Source organism: Ruditapes philippinarum, unplaced genomic scaffold, assembly GCF_026571515.1.
Source record: "Ruditapes philippinarum isolate M1 unplaced genomic scaffold, ASM2657151v2 ctg11770_1_1_1_1, whole genome shotgun sequence".
NCBI classification, from domain to species: Eukaryota; Metazoa; Mollusca; class Bivalvia; order Venerida; family Veneridae; genus Ruditapes; species Ruditapes philippinarum.
The window spans coordinates 43-27951 of NW_026865266.1; the positions used below are offsets into that span (position 1 = coordinate 43).

General features: G+C 32.9%; 2 protein-coding genes across 2 annotated transcripts; both read right to left on the minus strand.

The window, feature by feature from the left end:
• Nucleotides 1-6400: 6400 nt before the first annotated feature.
• LOC132728436 (carbonic anhydrase 1-like) lies at nt 6401-15892 on the minus strand. Its single transcript, XM_060714078.1, has 9 exons — nt 15808-15892; nt 15495-15515; nt 13741-13776; nt 12172-12345; nt 10926-11071; nt 10074-10236; nt 8677-8840; nt 7470-7539; nt 6401-6558 (listed from the first exon to the last, which is right to left on the minus strand). The coding sequence occupies exons 1-9, from the start codon at nt 15890-15892 to the stop codon at nt 6401-6403; spliced, it is 1017 nt and encodes a 338-aa protein (XP_060570061.1).
• Nucleotides 15893-23733: 7841 nt separating this feature from the next.
• LOC132728437 (carbonic anhydrase-like) lies at nt 23734-27515 on the minus strand (the record flags this gene model as incomplete). The annotated part of the gene is made up of 6 exons (XM_060714079.1): nt 23734-23963; nt 24361-24442; nt 25346-25509; nt 26144-26303; nt 26649-26794; nt 27423-27515. Coding segments are annotated over 6 exons (875 nt in total), but the record flags the coding sequence as incomplete, so codon positions are not given.
• Nucleotides 27516-27909: the final 394 nt, after the last annotated feature.

Consider the following 27909-nt stretch of genomic DNA (forward strand, 5'->3'; position numbering starts at 1 on the left):
AAATACCGTATGAAATTTTTAAAATGCCTACTTTAAAAGCAAATCCCGGATTGAAATGAGTTTAAAAGTTTTTTTAAAAATTAATCAAAAATTTTTTTTAATTTAAATTGATTGATTTTTTTACGAGATTTTTTTTCAAAAATTTAATAATGTGAAATTTTTTTAAAATTGGGCCCATGACTCGATTCCCCCATGGTTTAAAATACGCAGTGTAGCCCCAAAACCCCCCGGGTTTTTCCGGGCTTTGGCCATCAAAGCCTTTTAAAGCTCAGAGTATCCCCAGGTTCTTTGATACTTCAGGTGCTAAATGATTTTTAAGGTATATAGCCGTCCATGACAAAACCAAAATAGTGGGGGGTTTGGACCGGGATCCAAAAGTGCGCATCCGCGCAGTCTGATCAGGATCCATGCTGGTCGCTTACAAACCCTATAACAAGTATAGAAAGTGATAGCGAACAGCATGGATTCCTGATCAGAACTGCGCGGATGCGCAGGCTGGTCTAGATTCATGCTGGTCGCAAACGCACTATGTTGGTTTTGTCATGACGCGGCTCATATGACGTCTTGTCAGCTTTACTGGTTGATAGGTACCACTGGTCACTATTCGTTGTGCTTTGCAGGATTCGAACACAGCGACTAGGACCTGCCATATGACCAGCGACCAGCGACCATAACAATTTGGTCATTTGGACCATAAATATCGTTTTTTAGCGATACAATGATTGCACAGTTACGTAAAGGCCATCATTCTTTTTATGTCTCGTGTTATATTATTTACAGATGATAGAGCGAAGGTTTACATTTCCGGACAGATACCTCATGCAGAAGGGCACTGAAGTAACAACTCATATGAGAACAGTTCTCATGGACTGGCTCATCCAAGTTCAGGTACTCATATACATATCATCCGTATCCATTAATGTCCCCACTACATTATTAAATGTTCCAACAATACATATAAAACTCACAACCATATCCATAAACTTTCCTATCATAACCTTACAGTTTTAAACCTGTAAAGTTTTCGACCACATCCATAAATTTTTGACCATATCCATGAAGTTTTTAACATTATTCATTAACTTTCAGACCATATCATTTAAGTTTCTAAAGACATATATAAAGTTTTCAAACATTTTCTTAACGTGTTCAACCATATCCATAAAGTTTTTAACCATCAAGTTTCCAACCATATCCATGAACTTTCCGACCAGAGTCATAAACTTACCGACCATGTCATTAAACATTCAAACCACATATATAAACTTTTCAACAATGCATATAAACTTCTTAGGCGAACGTGTACCTATGCCTTTTGAATCTGTATTTACTCGTAATTTTTAACTTTTACGTTGCAGTTTCTTTTAACATTTTGACAACAGATTTGTGTAGATTACTTAGATAATATGCTGGCCCTTATTAGATAGTAACACTTTCTTGACATATTTGTATTATGTCTATTTTAACAGTCAAAAGATCATTTCGTTTATTTCGTTTCAATATTAAATTTTGAAAATTCCTTATGCCTTTGGTTTCCATTATAACATGGGTAAGCATAGAACGTATGTTTACCTGCTATAATTCTTATTACCAATGATATGTAATCTGGTTGTATATTACAATTAAACTTATTACCTATAACGATTTCTTCTGAGTTATTATTTCTGTTGAATATAACAGGTACACCTAGATTTATCACAGTATACCCTGCATCTGTGTGTAAACCTGATTGACAAGTTTCTGTCAAATGCAGACGTGAAGTGTACCCTACATAACCCCTTGGTATCACATCTTCCATTTTGCAGCCAAAATACACGAAAGATTTCCACCGGGTATTAAAATTATGTTAATAAAGCTTGTTTTTTTTTTCAGAAATCAAGACATATTAAATGTTCTTGATTGTTTCGAAATACTTTGACTACATACCTTCGTAATATTAGTGCAAATTGGATATACATGAATACTTTAGAAAACTGAAAATTTGTAGATCAACACTGTACAAATAAACGGATTCGAAATTCCCTCGTGGAACTTTAATTCCCTCTTGGGGATTCGGGTGTAGTATATATGTTAGAAATTATTTAGAAAGAATATACGTCCAAAAGGTTCCCCGTCCGGCCCTTACAAATTTATGAAAATGGTATTTTCCATCTGTAACATTTACGTTTCCTGCCTTAAAAGCTGCATGCCTAAAATTAGCCCCTCCCCTAAAAAAAGAAAAGAAAAACGACTCCGAGAAAAATGAAGTAAGATGTTAAGAAAAGTAAAAATATTCACAATTCAAGTAATGATTTACATGTTATATGAAATTAATTACTGATTTTGCAGTATCTATCACCATATTTCTACTGCGTGACCAACGCATAAAGGGCTAGTTTTGCATATTTTGACCTTTATTTGGCAATATACTCGAAATTGAACGTACCGTTTGCAATGTAATATATATTTATTATATAATAATTTTTTCAAGTTTTTCATAAAAACTAGAATAAATTTGGAGGTGTGCTGCTTTTAATAAGTGAACAATTACCACAATAGCTTTTTCTCTCTCGTTAGATTGCTGACCTCTGTCATCTCACGGATGGAACGTACCAGCCGTCACAAGTTCTTAAGATGGAAATCTATATCCTGAAGAAAGTAAAATTTGAACTCAATATACCTGGACCTATCATATTCCTGGAGAGATTTCTTCTGGTGAATCAATGTGAGAAGAAAACGCTGGTATGTTTTCTTACATTAAAGGGACACCACATGATGGGACTAGAAATAAATTTCCGAGATTAATGTTCCATTTAATGTAGTTCTAGACCAACAAATTGTATGCAAACTTTCAGATCGTTTGCTCACTCTTTTTTCCAGAATAATTATTTAAATTGTGAACAATTATCCAAGATTAAAAAGCGTTTTAACGTTTTTCACTCAAATTGGTCTAAGGATAGCAAAAAAATACGATTTCAAATTTATTTCTGGGTATATTGTTTTTTTTACTGTCATTTGCATAACAATTTATTGTAAGTGCCTCATCTGATCTAAGTAACTATGTAAGACATTGAAATTTTATGTTTTTAGGCTTTTTTACCTCAGCGGAGCTCCTTTAACACTTATTTATATTTGTAAATGATTATTTAAAGGTAATTTAATGGTACATATTTAAAAGTTATGGTATTTAGATTTGTTGGTATACTTATATTGATAATCGTTCAATCATTTAATAAAAGCTTATTCATTGTCATTTGCTATAGCATGAATATATCAACTATGGAACTCAGTTTGGGGCCATCTTTTTGCTAACAACTGATAACTCGATTCTCGTGAAACAAAAATATACCCCGTTGATGTAATACAAAGTTTTAACACACTGCTCTCTTTTTGCTGATTTCAGGTCAGAGCATGTCTATGTATTTCCTAGATTTGACGCTAACGGACATCACGTTTGTTCATTTCTATCACTCTATGTAGCAGCCAGTGCCATCTACCTCTCGCGAGAAATTCTAGGATGCGAGATCGTCTGGGATCAGGCGTTTGCTCATTACACCAAGTATCAGAGAATGACCTGAGTGAGTGTGTTAAATCAATGAAACGAGATTGGCCAAGTTGCACAAGTCCAAAAGTTTTCTGTAAGTTTCTTTGAATCGTTTTCATGTAAATATAGATTAATTTTGTTTAAAGAAACTTAGGTGTGGAGCTATTGGTCACTATCTCAAGAAACAATAAAGCCCAGGTGGCGCGATAGCTCAGTTGGTTAGAACATTGAGGTTCCGGGTTTGATCCTGGGTAACACCTGGGTAACACCCTTGGGATTTTTCAGAAATACTATCAGTGTTTCCCACCTACCTAGATGTACACTGGTACGAAATCCAGATAATCCTCGCATGTATCAGCGCTATACACTGGGCATGTAAAAGAACCAAGGGATCTATTAAATAAGAGGTAGGGACTGGTTTCCGGATTCCTTTGTATCTCATAGCTGTCTTTAGTGTCTGCTGATGTGAGGACCCTACTGGAAATAAGTGCTTGCACTTTCGTAGGCTATCCTTGACCGCCTGGTCTAAAGAAACTCAAATCAATTCATATCAGTTCAATAGTAATAATGTTACACTCATTCACTCAAGTCGCAGCTAGCTAGAACAGCAGACCTTATTTAATCTCTAGAGGTTACTTTTTAAATAAAGTTCCGGAATACATATCAGCAACAGACTCAACTGTTGTTTTTTTTCCTTAAAGCGTAAAGAATAGTTTATTTTTACATTCAAATATAACCGACATTTATTGACCATACACATTCAGCAAAATTTGTTTTTATCTATCAAGCTTTTTCTTGTTGACGAACGTCTTAGCAACGCTTATCAGTCGGACGCTGCAAACTTTACCATATGAGCCGCGTCACGACAAAACCAACATAGTGCGTTTGTGACCAGCATGGATCCAGACCAGCCTGCGCATCTGCGCAGTCTGATCAGGATCCATGTTGTTCGCTATCAGTTTCTCTACTTGTAATAGGGTTTGTAAGCGAACAGCATGGATCCTGATCAGACTGCGCGGATGCGCGTGCTGGTCTGGATCCATGCTGGTCGCAAACCCATTATGTTGGTTTTGTCGTGACGCGGCTCATATAGCGCAACTACATAGTATCTAGCAAAAAGAAGTATATGTTTAACTTCATTGTATAATTTATTTTCGTATACTTCCAGGGAGCAAGACAGAAGTACGAACATCATGATTACCATTGTATCAGCAAGCACCGGGTGCTCCTACCAGCTGAACTTTGGCCCGAGGAAAATGATAACAAGAACATCAAGGGCTTGGAGACGCTCATTATTTAATCATCAAGATATCTCGTGACTGATGTTTTTGAACGCACGCTCTTGCAGACATTTTGCATACTGAATAAAGTTTCAACCGGATATCAGAATGCAGTAAAAGTAAAGCGAAGCAGACGACAATTTAGATGTGAATTTATGAATTCTTAGATAATGTTGCTATATAAGACCATGTATACGATTTCTACAATATTTTGAATTCATATTAATTATATACTAGTTTGTTGCAGTTGAACCAGAAATGTGAATTTATATCGCAATTAAAATGAAAAGTTGATAAGATAAGATTGTGATTCGCTTTACAGTACAAATGTACCGAAATGTTAATCGAAAGTAAAAGAATGGCTTCGAGAAAGTACTTTATTCATGTACTAGAAGTTATTGGATGGTAGACTTTGTATAATTTAACAACACAAACAAAACTTATAAATGTACATGTTGCATTTTGTTTATAGACATTCCATATATCTGGCCACTTCGGCCGTCGTTATTTCACTGTAAAGTACACAGTTGTATATGTTTACAAGTAGACATTTATATATGTTTACAGTCTATGTGACGTAATTTTCTTTTTCTATTTATATCAACTTACATACCTCATCCTCTATTTCCATTCTTCTACACTTCATATCTATTTGTATCATTGTTTGTACATAACTTTCACAATTTATTTATTTCCACTGTGACATCAAATGTCATGAAGTTATTTTTGTACAATTATATTTACATCTGTCACCATAGTTTTCTGCAAATTGCCTTTTGCAATAAAGCGTTTCGTTAAAAGCCTGTTTTATTTGTTCTTTAATTTTACCTATTGATGTTAACTATTTAAACATTGTGCAAATCATAAAGCCAAGGAGACAACTCTAGAGGTATTAAAGGTTTATTTACAGAATAATCCAACTCGCTGGCATAGCAATGTATTCTTGTTTCGAAATTGTTCTTGTATTTTTAAATACGAAATTTCATTCAGTATTTTTCATGTATTAGACTCTTCACATATCTTTAAATCTTATAACTCGTTCTGACGTTTTGATATGTAACATACAAAAATAAAACTACATCGTTATTGATGTATGTCAACTCCGAAGCAGGAATATATTGCTAATATCAAAACAATCATAAGCAAATATGGTCGGATTCCCGACATAGTTTCTTTTTTTTTCCCTTACTTGTTGTTCCAACTGTCTATACATCTTTGGCGCCAAAAGCTTCCTATATATATGATTTTGGCCCCTGCCTTTATACTATTATAATAACTCAGCTTTTAGCACAAACGATGTTGAAAACCACCTTAAGTCCATTACAGCATATATACCGAATGCCTGACTATAGATCACTTAATTTTAGTATTTATTCTATTACACGTTTATATCATATCAATTGTTCGCTTCATTTAGCAATGAGAGGCAAAAAAAAAAGCACATCAAAGAAAAATTTCGAACATCTTTAAAATAAAAAAATAACATACCCTAAGAATATGTGGTCAAACAAATATGTTCTATAAACATGCATTACCAAACAACATTCTCGTCTCAGCATCCTAACATAACATAAATGAATATCATATTGTACATTTGTTAGGTACGCAGTTTAATATCCAGGTCAACCCTCGGGTTACATGTTTGGCCACTTTGTAACGGAAGGTGTTGGAAACTCCGGAAAACCGTTCGACCATTAAGGTTATGAACTGGCCGGAAGTTATCTGACAATAATGCCCTCCATTCACCAGCTTCACCTACAAAATATATCAATCATGCTTGTAAATAACGTCTGATGTTTATAATGTATTTTCTATTGGAAATTATTATACACTGTCAAAAGATATATAGAATTACACAAGGTTATACGTCTGCATTTGGAACCAATTAGAACACTTAATTGCTTTCATTTTTAACACTACCTATAACCAATGATAATTGTATCGACAAATATATGATTCCAGTATTTTAAAACAGACCCAATATCAATAGCCAGTTAAAGATTCTGTATGTTTTGTGATTGATCTTGTTATTGTGTGTATCACATGCTTGCAAAATATTATATATGTATATAATTATGCAAATAAAACAATTTTCAAACATCAAAGAATATGTAAAATGTGTACTGCAAATTAAGTGCACATTATATTTAATCAATAAGTTACATGCATTCATTTCTTATTGGAAAATTTGACTTAGAATTTATAGATAATAAATTTCTAATTACCTCCCTTTATTTACGCAAAATGTTAAATTGGGTAATATCTTTATAGATAATGCTTATTTAAACTTACAAGATTGACAAATCTTAATTTGAGTGTCATATTTATGAAATAAAACCATGAAAAAAATGTGTTACAGGATCTTTAAAAGGTCCTTCGTTGCTATGATAACTTACTCAAAGATATTCTAAAAATAGTATTTCTTCATACAACACAAAGTAAATACATTATAAATCTGGTATCTGAGTAGATCCCCTGGGTGTCTGAAATGTCTTTGAATAATTCCGCAGAAAATAATTGAACATCTCTTGTGAAATACTAATCGGCAGTGGAATAAACAGGTGTTTCGAATTAATCGACTATTCATATTTTGCTAAGAATTTTAAAAAAATAGTTGATATTGCGTTCAGTTTATAATTATATACATGTAATCCAGTTATACTAACCTAGTACCCGGTTACGTGTTCTTGCTTCAATATGAAGAGATGAGGTAAACATCTCCCGGAAGTGCCTTAGCTAGAATAATAATTATATATATACACATGAGGTTGGTAAATTTAATGCTTTGATTACATTTGATAAAGACGAAATTATTTAATATACAATAGATCTAAGCACTGCAACATTAAATTCATATCACAAATAGAGGTCCAAATAATTTCAGTGAATTGAATAGTAAGTACGAGCCACCGACTAGCTTTAATGCTATGTTCTCACCGCCGATCAGATCAACTCGATCGTCCCGATCACATTAATTCCCCGATGAAGCCCGACCAAGATGGATTACATGCACATTCATGACTCCTACACGACCTCAAGTCGACCCGACAACCCGACCAACATCCCAACCTCTTCTCGATCACCCAGACATATACGCGAGTCATATACGATCTCAACTAGACTAACTGGACCTCTGCCAATCGTTGCCAGATATCTACCCGACCAGATCGTAATGGAGTCGTGAATAGAAGTCGAAATGATCGTGTACAGATCGGGTAAGAGATGTATACCCGACCAAAATAGATCGCTACACGATTTATTATCGATCAACTAGATCTTCTATTCGGTCACTATACGATCGCTTCTCGACCGCTTATCTACTCGATCGCTACTCGAATTTTTTTTAACATGTCAAAAAATTTCGGGTAGTAAACTCGAGCCATGCCGACCAAGGTAGAATGCCAGATATCTACCCGACCAGATCGTAATGGAGTCGTGAATAGAAGTCGAAATGATCGTGTACAGATCGGGTAAGAGATGTATACCCGACCAAAATAGATCGCTACACGATTTATAATCGATCAACTAGATCTTCTATTCGGTCACTATACGATCGCTTCTCGACCGCTTATCTACTCGATCGCTACTCGAATTTTTTTTAACATGTCAAAAAATTTCGGGTAGTAAACTCGAGCCATGCCGACCAAGGTAGAATGCTCCGACCACCCCCGATCACGCATGCATACCGAGCTAGACCGGTACCCGATCGCTTGATCGTGCTTGATCGAGTTGATCTGCTCGAGAACACAGCATAAAGAATTTACAATTTTTATAGTTTAAGCATATTGGTAACTTTCTTTTTTTACAACATTGTTTTAAAGAATTTATATGAATGCATATTTTGACAAGTGAGTCAGCACCTCATTATCTTACCTGTCTCTCAGAGATGTACTGGTTCTGTTCAAATATAGTCCATATGACAGTTTCAGAGCAGTTGGGTGTAGTAAGGGAACCAGCGTACCGGAAGTATCTGTCCGGTGATTGGGGTAGAAACTCCTTTATTGAAACAGCCGGTATAGTTACTAATACATGTCTGTCTACGATGAAAATAAGAAACTTCTTGTGAAAATAGTGCTTTATTATCCTGAATAAATTTAAAGTTTAAATCTTTTTCATCGACACTATTTTTAAATTATTATCAGGCATACTAACATATATGAGCCGCGTCACGACAACACCAACATAATGGGTTTGCGACCAGCATGGATCCAGACCAGCCTGTGCATCCGCGCAGTCTGATCAGGATCCATGCTGTTCGTTTACAAACCCTTTAACAAGTAGAGAAACTGATAGCGAACAGCATGTATCCTGATCAGACTGCGGGGATGCGCAGGCTTGTCTGGATCCATGCTGGTCGCAAGCACACTATGTTGGTTTTGTCGTGACGCGGCTCATAAAAATTATTCAGCTTATACTTTCACATTAATTATTTTCGCTATATCATAACATATGTAAAGTTTGAAGTGAGATAAACTTAATATTAAAGTTATAAAAATTCTGAAGAACAATACTCATTGGACAATAAACATTTTGGTTGCTGCAGAGAGGCTTGCTGTAGAGAGATTTTTATTGTAGGGAAACATAATACAGTTGTTGTAACGAGGTAAATGCTCTCAACAGGGTCGCTATATACATATATTGTTCTACTTAAGATAAAGAATGAACTTTTTCGATGATACTGCATTTGTAATATGACAAAATATTTGGTCGTATTTAATAAGTTATATGCTTGCAGCCATACTAGCAAGGGTCATATCGGCTGTGTTGTATGGCAAGACTTTATACTGTTGGCTCCTCAATTGAGCACTTCGAAATAAAATATTGCAATAATTAAAAAGGACAAATTCAAAGCAGGGCATGACCATAACATGATTGTTCAGGGTTAAGCTAATGTACCTGTCGCAAGCACTATTTCCAGTTGTCATTAAACTAAATTGGTAGATTATACTATTTCAGGTAAAAAATAAACCGACTGATTCAGTCTAAAGTTCTGATTGTAGACAGTTAACAGGTTGATTGCAATTAGCCATGCAATCTGTATAGAATCAGGTCAGACTTTTACGAATATATTGCATACAGTAAGTACAACCAGTGCGGGATGGTGGCTTTCTGTAGAACACACCACTAACACCAACCAAAATCCTTGTATTCCAATTTAAGCTTTTGCTCTACAGAAGTTGTACTTTATGTTAGACACAGGAAATGGGTGCATGCTGGTAACTTTGTCTTTGGTCACCGAGGGAGCATCTTGGACCCGTAAATCTCCTTACCCGGATCTCTTAACTGATGTAGAACTCGAACAATTGGTTCCAATGTCGGATTGTCGAATGATGATACCTTGAACAAGATTGACAGAACAGCAAGACCTTCCCGATGTTTCCCAGCCTCGTCACTTGATTTGTATTTGTCGCTATTCCAATTCACAACGTGCATCTGAAAATAAATACTAATATTATACCAAAGTTACCTAGATACGTCATCTACAAAAACTCACATTGATGCTTTTGTATCTGTTGAAATGTTCGTAATAAAATTATGGACCTCAATATCTTGTGTATAATAGACCTTACTCATATACTCGCTTAAAAAGATGCTTCGCATATAGTAAAAGAATTACCACTCCTTACGATATTTATACGAAAGATCACACTCGCAGTTTGTTTGTTTGTTAGATTGGGTTTTACGTCACATCGCAATTGCTGAGTCTCTCTGTCAAAGGTTATATTAAACGTTCATATGATGTCTTGTTTAAAAGCACAACATGCCTTAGAAATGAATAGTTTGATCCTTCTTTAGAAAAGGCAAACATTAATTTTATAAGATTGAAATGATAGTTTACAGCAAGCTAAATGCTTAGCACATTAAAAAATTACCGCTAAATATGAAATGTAGAAAAATGTCAACAAAGTAGTAATTTGACTTGTACGTTGTATACAAAATACTTAATCACTATCCTAAAGTAATTGCCAAAACGTATCAGAAGCAAAAAGGTGGTTAATGTAAAAGGTCAATGACAAATTTTTGGAAACTTAAAGAGGGCATCAATAATAAAAAGCTTTTGAGAAATAAAACTAAAAATATTCCTGGGGAATAATGGGCCTTTAAAATATAAATGTAAGTACCTCTAGAGGATACCGTTCACCATCAATTGTATGTTCGGATCCCTGAGCATCTTGACTACCCCAGTGGAAATGAAACTGAGCTGTTTTATACAAATAACGCAACCCACCATTTGAAATGTAGAAACTTCCGTCAGTATTCACTTCAACTAAAATTAGTAACAAATAAATATTTTGAACATAATAAAATTATGTTACATATTGAATGAAAATCGTTTTGTGAATGTTTTTTTTTTTCATCATTAAAAATTTCAAAATCATTATGCTATCTTTTTGTTAGCTGAAACATCAAACACCTTTGATACGCTAGTAAAGACATGGTATCCTGTGTATTAATCCGTTGGAAGATTTTTTTCCATGACCCTTTGTGGAAAGGACATAGAGTTTACGCAATTAAGGTAGTAAATGAACAATGAAGAAATTAGAAATCGAAAAAAAAAAACCACAAAAAAAACAACAACATTTTCCGGTATTTTTCCTACATTTTCCATTTTTTCCGATATTTGTCTACATTTTCTGCAGGAAGTTAAAATAATCGCCGTTTCTGGATGGCTATATATACCAGGAACGGCGATATATACAATTAAGATTTGAACAGTTCTACCTTTACACTGCTTGCCTTTAGCCAATCAAAGCGAATAATTTAATATCAAATGATAACAAAGTGGACGTCAAATACTTTCAACAAGGGATGCGAAAACAGACTCGCCCAACCGCCATTTTTTGTCGGGTTACCTATTCGTACAACTGAAAAATACCATTATCAATGTACGAACTCAGTACAGACTTTAGGTTCTTGCAGGAAAAACACAGCAAAATGCAATATTTTTGCTTCACGTCATTTCTGATTAGATAATATTGTCTAAATAAGAGTGTTTTCTTTGTTTTCTTTCCAAAAACTTGCAAATGAAGAAAAAAATATGCTTTTTTCCGGGCGAGTTTTAACTTGCATGATAGTCCAGTTCAAAAAGAAAAGCAGTCACATACGTTAGCATGAATCAAAACATTCGCAGACATCAATTTTAATGTACACGACTAGAACGAAATGGTAGAATAAATCAAGCATTTTTGTGGTTTTATGTGTAGACCACATACAATAAAGGTATTATGCAAGAAGTATGCTCATGGCTGAACGGCGATTCCAAGCATTTTTGGAAATGCTAATACTTGTAAATATGTATAGATCTTGTACTGTTTGATACGGAAAATGTCGAAGACATCCGACTTTTTACGAACTTGGATTGGTTACCTGCATGTCCGTTATTATGAACTTCAAACTTTGATCCTCGCAAAGGTGGATCGTAGAAAATGGCGAACTCCTTTAGATTTGGATTATACACTGTCTTACTGGTCTCAATATTTATTGGTGACTGGAATATACCAGCACAATAATTTGGAAATAAGCCCGGCCAGTACATCGGTCCTGAAAAAAAGTTATGCATTGTTGATTTATTGAAAAGCTTTAAACATTACATACATGACTTAATTGGCAAGGTGTACAAAACTCAGCCGAACTGAATAAATATATTGCACATGTTTATATCTAATTCTAATGATTTATGCATGAAAGAACATGTATGACCAACGGTCTATTAATCTTTAGCCAAATGCAGATTATTCCTTATAAACAAATAATTTCTTCCTTTTTTTCAGAGAAAAGGCAAACATGGTTTTCATAACGACTTAACTATGGATTAAGAGCGTGAAAGAAGTTTAAAAATATTTGTCATTGAAATGTATGGTGGCATATTTCTGCCACCAGATAACCTGATACCTAACTAGTTAATTAAAAGGTTAACTAGTTGCGTAACTAGTTAACCTGATAACTAACTAGTTAATTAAGAGGTTAACTAGTTATGTAACTAGTTAACCTGATACCTAACTAGTTAATTAAGAGGTTAACTAGTTACGTAACTAGTTAACCTGATACCGAACTAGTTGATTAAGAGGTTAACTAGTTACGTAACTAGTTAACCTCTTAATTAAATAGTTAGTTATATGGTTATCTGGTGGCAGAAATATGCCACCATAGAAATGTAATCAAAGAACATGCAGTATTTTTACTTCCATACATATACCAATTGCCAAAAAGAGACAGAAGCAAAAGATGGTCAGGTAATTAGCTAATTAGTAACGCTTTGGCACATAGAAATTAAAAAAGATTTAAAGAAAAAAATGCATTTTTATAGTAATAATGGTCCTTAATTAACCGCATTTTTGTAAAGGTCAAACGTGACGTAATTAACGTTTAGTTTATTACCAGAGATCATTGACTGTCAAAATAAATGAAGTGATGATAGTTCACATGCTCTAATTTGTGTACCGTTTATAATGTTGATGTTTGTCTACGTATTTTTGTATGTATGTAAATATGTTCTAATCTTTTTTTTATAAGAGAGGTTATTTTCACATGCGTTTATACATGTTATGTTCACATGTTCTTATAAGTGATTCATGTTTTAATTGGTAGCTATATTCATATGGCGGTGATGGTGTTGATAGTTTTCATTGAATTTACCACAGCTCAAGTTCAGTCACGACTTCCTGGGTAAGTTGTCAAGCCGTTTACCAGTACTAGTTGCCTTCACTTTGCAAGGAACTGATAACTTCTGCATATAATTCTAGAGCATAGGTACAGTGTGAATGACCGTCGACAGTAATTCATAATGAATCACGACGAAAGTGACCTGCTCCGTCCGGGTATCGAACCCGGGTCGCCCGATTCACAGTCCAACGCTCTACCTATAGTACTGAGGAGCTAACCAGACGACTCTCCATGTTCATATATCAATGATGTCCTTATTTAAAATATGCTTACCGTGATCATTGTTTCCATATGCCCAGTATGAGACATCTGAAACCATTAAAATATGAAAATATACTTAACAAATATATGTTATGTATTATGCATCCTTGCATATAAATATTCTTTGATTTGACAATTTTAATATTAGATTAGTTTATGTTTTCCTTCATATTTTGATAATTTACTAGAGATGTTCGAAATGTATTGCTTATTTCTATCTGGAGACTTCAAATTTCAAGTTAGCTCAAAAGTGTTCATTTCATGCCCATGTCATTACTCCCCGTGCCTGGAAATGCAAAGTTTTAGCCGATGTATCCCATTCTTGAAGGCGTCACGGTACGCTGATTTGGGCGCAGTAAAAAGGTACTGATGAATGGCAGATCCAAGTGCCTGTCGGGACTTATATTTCTGCCCAGCAAGGAAGGATTTCAATTTCGGAAACAAAAAGAAATTACATGGGGCAAGGTCTGGAGAATACGAGGGGTGAGGCAAAACAGTTTCTTCTTTCGAAACGCCGAAACTATTGCGAAGGTATGAGCGGGGGCATTGTCATGTAGAAGACGGATATGCTTAAAACAAGTGACAAGGCGTCGTTTCTGATAATTTCTTTTCAGTTTCTTAAGCACTACGTCTTTGTAGTACTTCCAAGTGATACTTTTGACCTTTTTCACAGGCACTTTTATTGCGACTCCCTCACCAGAGACGAAAATTGCATACAAACACTCAAAGACTGTTTGGAAATTATTGGGCGTTTGTTGTGTTTAGTGGCCCATATCTTGTTGCTAACTTTTCTGACGGGCTCAAAATAATGGACCAAAGTTTCATCACCTGTGACGACATTGGCAAACTGTTTTTTTATCATATTTTGGAAACATTTGAAGCAGCTTTTTGGCCACCTTAACCCGTTGCCCCGTTTGATCATCGGTCAACAGATGTGGCACCCATCAAGCGGAAATCTTTCTGACTTTCAAATGCTTCTTCAAAATAAAGTGAACCGTTCGAAGTGATATGCCTTCCTTTCTTGCAATATCACGAACTGTAAATCTGGCATCTCCTTCAATGATATCCTTTATTTTGGAAACGATTTCGTTACGAGATGCAGATTTTGGCCTACCTGATTTTGATGCATTTTTGATGCACTCTACACCACACTCAAATTTCTTTTCCAATGGCCTAACTGTATCATAAGACACACAAGAAGGTCCATACGCAGTAGAGAGTTCAGTCAATAACTGCTTTAAAGAGCAACCCAGTTTTGAGCGAGCTTTGATGTAAGCCCGTATTTCATCTTTTTTGTCGACGCTTCTGCCAACCATTTTTACTACAGTGGTCAATGACTGCGTGTATTTAAATGGCAAATTGTATGTCTTACTCTAAGTCTAACATGTACATTTATAAACCGATGTGTAGGTATTGAATTACCCATTACAGGTATGTGTTGGTTTTTATTATGTCCCACGCGGATTACGAGATAGAGGACAATAAGCATTTCTTTTCGAACAACCCTCGTAGTTCCCATCATGACGATTCACGAAGAGATAAACCCTGCACAAGTAAATCATAAAGCAAAATACTTTCTTCCGATGACATTTATTTTTACAGTTTTAGAACTAAGCTTTTTTACTTGAACAACAGAATAATTCTATTTTTGCAAGTCTGTCATATTTTTTTACTTAAAATGAAATAACCAAAGCTTTCTAGAAAGCAGGCTGAATTTAAATCTGATCAGAAAAAAAAAGATATGTAAAAAAGCAACATTGCATTACCTGGTATCAGCACCTGGAACGCTACAAAATATAAAAATATGCGTTAAATTTTGTAACAAAAATATCATATATATAACATATTGTTACTTGTATGTAAAATATCGGAGATCTGTTGAAACGTAATTTATCATTTTAACACAAAAAATGTTCTGTAAAATACATATAATGCTTAACAAATACTAATTAAAGTAATTAATAAAATTGTGGAAAAATTTAAACAAAATTACTTAAAAAAAAAAACAAAACATAAATACTTTATTCGAAATATATGGCATAAAATCGTAAAAAGCGGATAACATACATGAAAATTTACGAGGTCGTGGTGCTTCCTGACCACTTCCTGGTACAAAATGCAATAAAAGAAAAATACTTAAACATCCGAACGCGATTTTCTCCATTATTCTCGCTTTACCACACAAACAAAATACATGTACGAAACTATGCCTGAATGCGCGATGAACCAACAACGCTTATTGTAATAAAAAGGACGATGATGTTTTTATTGTTCTTGACTTACAATATGTTAATTAGGTAGCTTTTTATAATTAAACACTCAAAATTGAAATGTTACTGCTAAAATATCTATTAACATGACAACGCAAAAATAGTTCGTTTTTTTATGTGAAAAGAGCATTAGTTGACCATAATTATGTTAATAAGTATAATTACAATGTGAGGTTTCGATATTTGGCTTTATTTGAGATTGTTGAATTTGTATTGACTATATATATATACAGTCACATTCCTCAATTTACGGGGCATCGGTCTATTTGAGACCATACTTGTGGGGTTTATATTTAATGTGGGGCATACATAAGGCCTCGCAACTCTGGCATGTTTAAAACGATGTATGGGGGCGTAGGCTACCCTTCTAACATAGTGCCCGTAGGCCGGTTTTAGTAGTAAATGGTATATATCCCACAAATTTATATATTTATTATGGGGTTTTATGTTATTGGTCAATATGTTTTCACCTATGGTAAAATCAAATATATAGTTGATATATATAACTTAGTATATATATATATATATATATATATATATATATATATATATTATATATATATATATATATATATATATATATATAAATATATATATATATATATATATAATATATATATATATATATATATGTGTGTGTGTGTACTTTAATGCATAATTACAGTCAAACCTGTGACCAGGGTCGCACGGAGGAGAAATATAACATTTTCTCTATAGACAAGAGGTCCTTATTAAGAGGATCATTTATTCTGTGATTTGATTTTAAAAATCTAATACAATCTGCAACATGTTTTATGAAAAATTGCACTCCTTCCCTTTTGGATGTCATCTTAACTAACTCTAAGCCTCTTTGTATGAAAACAATGAATTTTGCAACTGGTATTAGTGATTGTCATAATATGATAAGTACAGTGATAAATAACACCATTCCAAAAAATCAGAAAATTAAAATTAGTTATAGAAGCTTCAGAAATCTTGATATTAATTCACTAAATATTGATCTTTCTTCCATAGTAGTTCCTACCCCTGATAGTATACAGTGCTCTGAAGAAAATGTAAATAAAGTATATGAAACTTTTGAACAGGATATCCAAAAAATTTTTGACAAACATATTCCTATAAAACAGATGTATAGAAAATCAAAACAACTCCCATACATGAATAGAGAACTTAGAAAAGCAATATATAACAAAAAAATGTATTATAATAAATATTTAAAATGTAAAAATTCCAAAACATGGGAACAATATAGAAAAGCTAGAAATCATGTAAATAAGATAAAGAAAAAGTCAATAAACAATTATTTTAATGAAAGGTGTATAGGAGGATGCAAATCATCAGAATTCTGGGATACAATTAAACCATATTTATCAAATAAATGTACTCTAGAACAGCCAAAAATAATACTTAATGAAAATAATAATATTATATCAGACGACTCAGAAGTTGCTGAAATTTTTAATAGCTTTTTCACAAATGTAGCAGAATCTATAGGGAAAGATTATGATTACAATGTAGAAAATCATCCTAGTATTGCTCAAATCAATGATAGAAATTTTTTACAAGATGCCTTTAGCTTTGAACAAACATCACAAGGTAATATATCTAAACTTATAAATAATCTAAATGTTAAAAAGGCCACAGGGGCAGATAAAATTTCAGCCAAATTTATTAAACTAGGTAAACCATCACTAGTTGAACCATTGACAAATCTAATTAACATCTCAATTAAATCACAAGTTTTTCCGACTAAATTAAAACAAGCACAAGTAAAACCACTTTTCAAAAAAAATGACGCTTTGACCAAATCTAACTATAGACCAGTAAGTTTATTACCTATTCCATCTAAACTTTTTGAAAAGGTATTATTTGATCAGCTCTCTGCTTTTTTTGATGATATATTTGACAATTATTTATGTGCTTTTAGGAAAGGCCATTGGTGTCAGACTACTCTGTTAAGACTGCTTGAGGACTGGAGACAGGCCCTGGATAACAATGAATATGTGGCAGCAATTTTGATGGACTTATCTAAGGCATTTGATTGTCTGCCACATGACATTCTTTTAGATAAGCTAAAAGCATATGGCTTATCAGGCCCTGCCACCAACCTCATGCAGTCTTATCTGTCAAACAGGAAACAGCAAATAAAAATAGGCAATATTGTAAGTTCATGGGCTAATATATCCAAAGGTGTCCCTCAAGGATCAATCCTGGGCCCTCTACTGTTCAACATTTTCATAAATGATATATTTTTCTTTATAAAAAATGTACTTTATATAACTATGCAGATGACAATACCCTTTCTTTTCGGACTAAACGTTATGATGAACTAATATGTACCTTAGAACAAGAAAGTAACTATCTTATAAATTGGTTTCATTTTAATAAAATGCAAGCTAACCCTGATAAATTTCAAGCTATTGCTGTAGGGAAGAAAACTTTCACTAAATCCCCAGCTTTCAAAATTAATACTAGTGAAATAACATGTGACGAAATTGTAAAACTCCTTGGCATCGACATTGATCAACAATTAAATTTTAATTTTCACATAAGCAATATATGTAAAAAAGCTGCTAATCAGTAAAACATCCTCAAAAGAATAGGTCACAATTTAAATCAAACAAATAGGCTAACAATCTTTCATACTTTTATTTTGTCCAATTTTAATTTTTGTCCTATGGCATGGCATTTTTGTTCAGAAAATAATACAAACAAGATGGAAAAACTACAGGAAAGAGCACTCAGATTTGTATATAATGATTTTAATTCAAGTTATGAAGATATGCTGATAAAAGTTAATATACCAACTCTAAAAATAAGAAGAATGAGGGCTATGGCCATTAAAACTTTTAAAATTTTTCATGATATGTCTCCTGCTGTTCTGTCTGACCTTATTGTCAAGAAAACTACTGGTATTAATTTTAAATATTCAAATATTTTGCAGATCCCGCAAGTAAGAACTACAACTACTGGTAAAAAATCTTTCAGGTATGCTGCACCTGCTTTATGGAATACTCTACCCAAAAATTTTAGAAAATGTTCAAATTTTGCTCAGTTTAAAAAGTTAATTTCATCCTGGAATGGTAAACAGTGTAAATGTATTGCTTGCAGCTAACTTCTATATCTTGATTTACTCCACTTTTCATTTATTTTTCTGGGTATGAACATTTTCTTTTGGGTCACATTTATCATTTAGCTTCTTCAGTTGTTTTTTTCTTGCTTGCTTTAAATGTGTTTTTGCTATTCTTCCCTGCTTATGTTATTATTATCATTTAGTTTCTAGATAGGATGTTGCTTTATTTTGTGATCTTTTGTTTTGATTTTTGCTTTTTGTTTTGTTGTTTTTTTGCTTATCTTCTCCAGCATGACTCAAGCTAGCTGTTAAATAAGCTCAACTAATGACTAACATGTTTACTACCTTCTGTCTTTGTGTAGTCTGATAACCCATAGTCTTTCATATTTAAATAATATATAAAAAAATGTATGTTTTTTTTTTGTTTTGTTTTTTTGTTTAGTTTTTTTATTTTATTTATTTATTTAAATAATTCATTAAATTTTTAATTGTTTACTCAGTATATTATTGAACTTTAAGTAAATTTTTAGATACTAGACATTGCTAGTGATGTAGATTTGGGTAAACTATCATTTTTAGTTTTTTAGCATATGATTCGTTTTTATAAATATATCTTAAAAGGTCTATTTTATGCATGTGATGTATATATATCATGTCTAATCATTTTTTATTGTAGCTGTTTTATCTTTGTTGATCTTATACTTTATGTTATTTACAGTCGGTTATAAAAGCTCCTAGAGCTTATGTTGTAATGTTGAAAACTTGCCGACTTGAAATAAAACTTATCTTATCTTTATCTTATCTTATCTTCTGTTAAGCACTGTAGTGTTAGTTAAGGGGGGCTTTTGTCACGAAAAGAAAAAAAAATAGTTGGGTGGTTTGGACACAGTTTTGACTGATTTTTGATTGCCAATACATAATATCGACCGAAAATATTTTTGTTACATGTTTTGTACAATATGGGAATAAAATGATAATAACAACAACAACAACAACAAAAAAACAACAAAACAAAAAAAGAAGGAAAAACAATGTGAGGTTTCTTCTTTCGATTCATATGATAGCTGATGAAAAGTGCAACATGAAACTGTCGACCTAAATTGGACAGTAACACTAGACATCCACACTATCCACAGTATTAATGTATTTACTTTTGGCCACTCGAAATAAAAACAAAACAAACAAAACAAATGCAACTAGTCATTAATTAAACCACTGGACAATAACGATTACATTCAATTCTTCTTTAGTAACACATCTTTATTATAAGTTATGAATAGTTTTTGACAGGTTATATAGCTAAGTAGATATGTTTTGTTACCTCAATTGACCCTGACCTCATATAACATTGACCGCTGTGCAACAATTGTTTAGCAAACAACCGTTTAGTAGCAAACACGTCCCAGCAGGCACATCAACGTTGTTTCAACGTTGAATTATGGTCAGATTTCAACGTTGAAATATGGTTGGATTTATATTCGGATTTGAGTTTTGAAACAACGTTGAAATTTCAACGTTGATACAACGTTGCAGCTTCAACGTTGGCACAACGTTGAAGTTTCAATGTCGTTTCAACGTTGAAAACCCATCATACTTTAATTTTTGGATATAAAGCAAAGTAACCAAGTTTTACAAAATATCAAGACAATATTAAATACTTCAGATATTTTATTTCAAAAATACAGTTCAAGTGCAGCTTAAATTCACTTTAATAGTTTTAAAATTAAGCTACAATCTGTTCCAATCTTTTCTTCTAGATCTTTCTTGGTATGTCAAGTGTTTGAGTACTTCTTTGGCTGTCTCATATTCCTTCTGCAAATAAAAATAAGAAGTTTGTAGTTAAAAGTGACTTGGTCAATCTCAAATTATACATATAATTACTCAACTTAGTGATTTGCTTTTATCTTAAAATGATTATCTCTAAGATTAACATCATAAAACAGCATAGAAATTGAAACATAGCTAAGTTTCATATTCACAGCAAATACTGTACATAAGACAACAAAACCTTTTTAAAAAGAAGCTATTTAAAAGTCTCACCTATGATTGGTAAGAAAAACTGCTCCCCGTCAGTTCCTTGCAGCAAATTCCCAAGAAATTCTTGGCTCGAGCTAAGACCATTTTATACAGCATCCTGAAATCAACAAACATGTAAATTTTATATTAATAATGTTAAAGTAATATTCCGAAAAGTTTAACAATCAAATTTGTTATTTAACTTAATAATAAAGTATTTTTTCAAACTAATTAACACTGTATTATACTATCACTTAAATATAAACATAGTTAAATATATATATTGACGAATCGTCTTGGGACGTAAATTATGTGGGCCGAACTAATTTATAGGTTTCAATTTTATAATTGATTAAATTCTAATTAGGATATAGTACAGGCAAATGTTTAATAATATGAAAAAATTTAAAGAAAGACAAGATTTGTAAAACCATAAATTGCCAAGGACATCAATAACGTCTTCATGCTTACAGGGCCTACCGAAAACAAAATCATTCAATTAGGTCGCGAAAACGTGTCAAATCAACTCAATCATGTGTTTTCATCTCTCATTTATTTCATAAAGTAAATTAAAGTAGAATTTAAGAATAAATAATAATAATTTAGAAAATAATCAGTAAACTAAAGTAAAATATTACTGTAATACCTTCGAAATCCAAATTGCCGATCGTGTTGTTTTCAAATTTTCCAAACAGCGCCATCATTTGCACGAACGATAATCATAGACAAACAAAATCATAGACCGCAACAATTACTTCCCCTGATCAGCGTTATTTTATAAACGGGGCTTTGACTTACAATGTATATCAATTTTTTAATTAATATTATTCATAAAAACTAAAAAATAAAACAACAAACAACAAAACATATTAACTAATATTAAAAGCGTTAATAGAAAGTGAAAAAATATTTCTAACTTTATTTGTTTAAGTGCTAATTTTGAATATACGGGAAAAGATTGTAACGCAAATTTTCCTGAAAAAAAATCGCTTACAGACCAATTCAATAAAGGAATAATAACACAAAATTAGAGGTTTAAAAGTTTATATAATGACTAAACTAAATGTAAAACTTCGACCATAAACAACGTTGAATCAACGTTGTATATACATTTGCAATATATCCGTCTGGTCGTCCATAGTTGAATATTGGTTGAACAACGTCACGACCATATTTCAACGTTGTTTCAACGTTGAAACAACGTCGAGTGCCTGCTGGGGTCAATATAAACTAGCTAGCTCTATCAAAAGCCTTCATCACAACTTTATATCTTATCGCTGTGCGGCAACTATCTTTGATTTGAAATTATTTGAAAATATGTCGCGTTCAGGAAAATGGTTCCCTATTTTATCAAGTTTCGTAATTCTTTATTTCTGTTGCTTAGTTTGTTTTAAGTTCAAAGGTTTGCAGAGATGGTGTAATCGTCACGTATCAAATGAAATCAATGAAACAAAACAATGAAACAAACGGGTAGTGACATATAGATTTTAAAGATGTATTCAAACAACAGTGATCAAAGATGGATTGTTAACGGAGAAGTGTCTCCTAGCATTGTGAAAAACATACTTTCCTTTTAAAACCAGTTTCCTTTCACACACCTTATGAACGTTAATCCTTCCATATGACCCTTTTCTAGTTGGATGATTCCAGTATTTCTTCTTGAATACTGTAGAATCATCCTAATGTTATGTTGCCTGCTTTCTAAAATTTGTCGTTTGACGTTGTGTCTGTGATACGCAGATATACGCATGACCTTTGATCCTCTCTTAATATTTTATTATATTTAGTTTCGCACATTGTTCTGTTGTTAAGGGCATACGCATTGGGGGACCATGCGCCGCTTTTCATGCAGTACAACGAACGTGCCGTACATGTTGAAGGTTCCTTTGCCGTATAAACACTTCTGCGGAAGTTCTTGAATTAAGATGCTTAAATGATAAATTCTGCTTAACCCGTTGCTAGGCGCCGAGCACGATAGCTTGCAGTTACCACTACCGTCCATGAACACACTTGATCAAACTTGGCCTGCTACATTATAAACAAGATGTAACAATTAACGGTAGGATGTAAACGTTTAACTAGAATCAGTTCTCGAACATACCAAATGTATATCTATTTACAGCTGACATCTCTGTGATTAACTATGCTCAGTCTGACCTCAATAATGTAAATCGATACTACTTTCTTAGAGGAAATAGAAAACGAACCGGTGTGCAGAAGATTAAAGATACACCCGATAATTTTTTTACGGGAAGTACCTTTGTACAAGTTTAAGCCGACGTCCTTTTCATGTCATTATTACTTTTTTTGTCACACAGAATCACCAACCTTCTTGTAGATGCCACTAAATGTTTTACATATGTCTGATCAAAACGCGAGACCATTGTTAAATGTTTCTCAGTATCATTTGAATTTAACTAGCCACTAGCGGCTTGAATGCCGGATATTTATAACCCCTAAATTTTCTGTATTCCAAATAAATATTCTTGAATCTGTCAGACAAACTCAACTTGTTACAATGTTTTAATGTTTCTTAAGGACTTTAATTTTTCTCTGTAATTAATTTCTCGCATAAAAACCATCACAAGTAGACAAAGTTACTTTTGAAAGCTTTAATAAATTAAAGTTACACCCCTATTCAGTACATTAAAGGATGGGAAGATAAGATGGAGGCTTCAGTGAAAGATAACCCTTAGAACCAGTTTTAAAATCGAAAGGTTTTAAACAAGACTTAGAGTTAAACTGTGCTTTATAATATTTGCTTAACGACTGTTTGACGTCATAATGTTTGAAACTCCTATAAACATGACGTCCATGGAGCTCGTAGATAGGTCGAAAGTTGTCGATTAATCTAACCCGTCTACTGAATTCACGACCTGAAATATAATATTAAACATTTTAGAAATAACCATGAAAATTCTGCCTTTATGATTTCAAAATGACAAAGAAATTATGAATTATGTGTGATATTTTACTTTAGAATTTGAGAGGAGTTAAATAATTAATCACCCGATTTTCTAATTGAATTGAATAGGAAATAAAGAAACAAAGACACTCTTTTATTAAGAGGACATTTTGAATACTGGAAAAGTTCTATTTTTAATGACTTGTTTGCTGTTAGATTTTCACCTGTAATAAGGAAACAAAAACATATCACGGATAATCTTTAATGCAGGAGGGACATTTGGATACAAACTAATCCCTCTGCTAAGATACTTTATGTAAACATGACTGATATATTCTAAATATGAACACAATAAATAATAAATTTACCATTTGTAACTTGGTCAAGTTGCTTCTGTACTTTGGTTTCTGAATTAGTTGAGGATGCAAGCATTTGACGGAAATAGTTCAACTGGAAGACAATAAAAACAGCGTGATAACATTTGATATATTTGCAGCTGTTATGAAATATATTAGATTGAAATTATTTAAAGGTGTTTTATTTAATGAGAAAAAAAAAAAAAACTTTTTGTATTTTCGCTTTGACATGCTTTTCATACTTTTTTCAATATAGTCGGGCAAAAAAACAAAAGGCCTGTAGATTTTAAGGGAAATGATTTAAAAACGAAAAAGGGAAATAAATCAAAAATTAAAGGGGTTTGTTTTCAACACTTTTCCCTTTGTTTTTAACATAGTTTTTTTCAAACAACGATCTTGGGAAAAAAATTTACGATGTTTTTTTTACAAAAAAAGGGAAATTTCTAAAAATTAAATTTTTTCCATCGGGAAACAAAAAAATTATGAGGAACGTTGCCCCTACAAGGGAAATTCAATTATCAGGGTTTTCCTTTTTGGGGGAGAAAACTAAAAAATTCAATAAAAAACCCGGGATGAGCAACTCACCTTTTGGGAAATGGGTTATTAAAAAACAAGCATTTGTTTTATTAGGGGAAAAATAAAACGAAAAAATGGGTTTCAAACCTGCAAGACCCAATTTCCTAAAACCAAATCTTACTTTTTTATAGAAAATTTAAGCGCAAGTATTTGAATGTTTCGTCAATTTACTAGCATGTTGAAAGGCATTACAATGTTTGCCCAGTATAATGAATGAGGACACAAATGGTTCATTTACCAGTGCTTCTGTTTCCTCTTTGTAAACCACGTACCTTTTACGTTTTAAGCCGAGACTAAATTTTTATGATAATTATTGCATATTTAGTCAAGGCAATGTAAAGCACAAGCAAACGAGAATAAGAGAACTTAAAATAAGGATATATATTCATGAACACGCATCAAAATATTTAGGTTTACCTACCTGCCTTTCTGAAATAAATTGCCGTTGTTCAAACACACTCCAAATCACTGCTTGGTTACAGTTTGGTGTTGTCAAAGAACCATGGTACCTGAAGTAACGGTCCGGAAACTTTGGCAGGAAATGCTTGATTGAGGTTGCAGGAATTGTAATTAACACTCCATTATCTGAAAAATAACACAAGTTAAAATTATAGTAAAATAAAAAGTACGACATTGCAAATGCTGTTAAATTTCTTCAATTTTTCATAAAAAAACGTTTGTGGAAAAAAATGAAAAAAAGGGCAATTTCCTAGCTGCCCCTTCCCAACCCCATACTGGCCATAATTTCCAAAATTTCCCTTTGTTTGTTTGTTTTGTTTGCCATATTTAAATTGGGACATGTATTTACCATTTTTGTTTTTTGTAAACAAATTAAACATGCTCGACAAAAAAATTTAAAAGCACTTGGCCAGGTTTTTTTACAAAGGTTGTTTTAAAATTTTGACCATTACTGCCCCAAATTTTAAACACAGTTTTTCTTACTTTTTTAATAGATAAAAAACTATATTTTAAAATTAACCCTAAAAAACTAAAAATAAAAAAGATTCAGGGGAAAAGTTCTATCCCTTTTAAATAAAAGAAAAAGAGGTATAAAGGGAAAAGGCCCCAAACATTTTTAAAAATGAAATTTCCCCTTTGTCCCACATATGACCCGGGTTTTTTAAAAATGCATGTTTTTCAAGTGACAATAAAAATTAAAATTAATTTGTTTATCTGTTTCAGATGCATACTGTTATTACTAGTATAGAAGTCATATTACCTGGATCTTTTACTTCAGGTAGAACTTGTATTACTGGCTCTAATACAGGATTATCACGGGTTGATAATTTAAACAAAATAGAGAGAACAGTAAGACCGTCCGTATATTTAGCTGCATCATCTGCGTTCATATATTTCTGGTTCCAGCTTACAATGTGCATCTATAATAAACAACGACTAAATAGTTTTGAAATACAGTTTAATGTTACAGAATCATTCAGCAACGTTTACCAATTTGCCAAAACCAAGTCCGCAACAAATTTACAAACTACCTGAAAACGTCTAAATATGAATATTATCTCCACTTTTGCAGCTGTTACGACGAATTGGTTTTTCTATAGCTTCATTATAAAACTGAACAAATGATGAAAGTCATGTGAGAATTAAAAATTAAAAATATGAAACTGTGTTAAATCATGTTAGAATTGTTTGGTAAGTTATCAGAAGATATAGATATAGAAAAACATACTATGTCCACCTCTTAAACAAATATGATGAAAACCTACCTCTAGCGGAGCCTTTTTACTATCAATGGTATGTTCTGACCCCCTGTTGCTGTATTTTCTCCAATGGAAATGAAAATGAGCAGTCTTATATATATTTCCTAGTCCACCATTGGCTATAAAGAATTTTCCCAAGGTGTTAACCTCAACTGTATTTAAATGACAATATAGATAAAAATGTTTATTATCTATTAGTTTACGTTAAAACGCAAACGTCATGATAGGTTAATTAAACGTGACATGACAATTTGAGTAGAGATATCAGTCTAGACATTTGTGCAATTTTTATGTATTTAACGTATTCTTCTTAGCCTGTCGGTGGAAACTGAATCTACCCTTTGGACCAGTTCAGACGTCGACCAAGATCAGTAACTGTAAGCACATCCGTACCTTTTGATTTTAGTCATTCCTGTTCGCTATTCAGTCAGTACATATTTTAAAGTTTTTTTTTTTCTCTAAACATTATGACTATTCTTGTCTAGATTAAAAGATGGACAAGTCAATTTAAGATGTTTAGCGAGGAAAATGGTTAGAGAAATGTCAAACATGAGCTGATGACGACATGGCTATGTCACCAAAATGAGATCAAATGTAATTTGTTAATTACTTAAGTAAAATCATTTTTTATGATGATGCATATAACTATTACCATTAGTTAAATGGTTTCGATTTCGAAATAAAATAAGAATTTCACAATACAGCTTGGTTCAGGGCAAGACATAGAATACATATTGTCAAAATGGCTATTATCTTAAATAAGTCAAATGAACACATTACCTTTATGCCCAGTATTATGGACTTGAAATATGTATGGGAAGTAGGCAGTAGCAATAGCAGCAGTAGGAAACGTGAAGTTAGCAGTAGCAGTAGCTCAGCAGTAGCAAATTTATAAAACGTGAAGTTGGCAGTAGCAGAAGCTCGGCAGTAGCAGTAGCAAATATATAAAACGTGAAGTTGGCAGTAGCAGTAGCTCAGCAGTAGCAGTAGCAAATTTATAAAACGTGAAGTTGGCAGTAGCAGTAGGACAGCAGTAGCAGTAGCAAAATTATAAAACGTGAAGTTGGCAGTAGCAGTAGGACAGCAGTAGCATAGCAAAATTATAAAACGTGAAGTTGGCAGTAGCAGTAGCTCAGCAGTAGCAGTAGCAAATTTATAAAAACGTGAAGTTGGCAGTAGCAGTAGGACAGCGCAGTAGCAGTAGCAAATTTATAAAACGGTGAAGTTGGCAGTAGCAGTAGGACAGCAGTAGCAGTAGCAAAAATTT

Bases quoted from the DNA above. Each gene is read 5' to 3' on its own strand.
- LOC132728436 (XM_060714078.1), bottom strand. From the start codon at position 15,892: ATGGAGAAAATCGCGTTCGGATGTTTAAGTATTTTTCTTTTATTGCAT. The intron at 12,346-13,740 runs GTAAGCATATTT...ACTTTTTTTCAG, and splicing joins ATATGGAAACAATGATCACG to GACCGATGTACTGGCCGGGC. The intron at 7,540-8,676 runs GTAAGATAATGA...TTATTATTCTAG, and splicing joins AGTACATCTCTGAGAGACAG to CTAAGGCACTTCCGGGAGAT.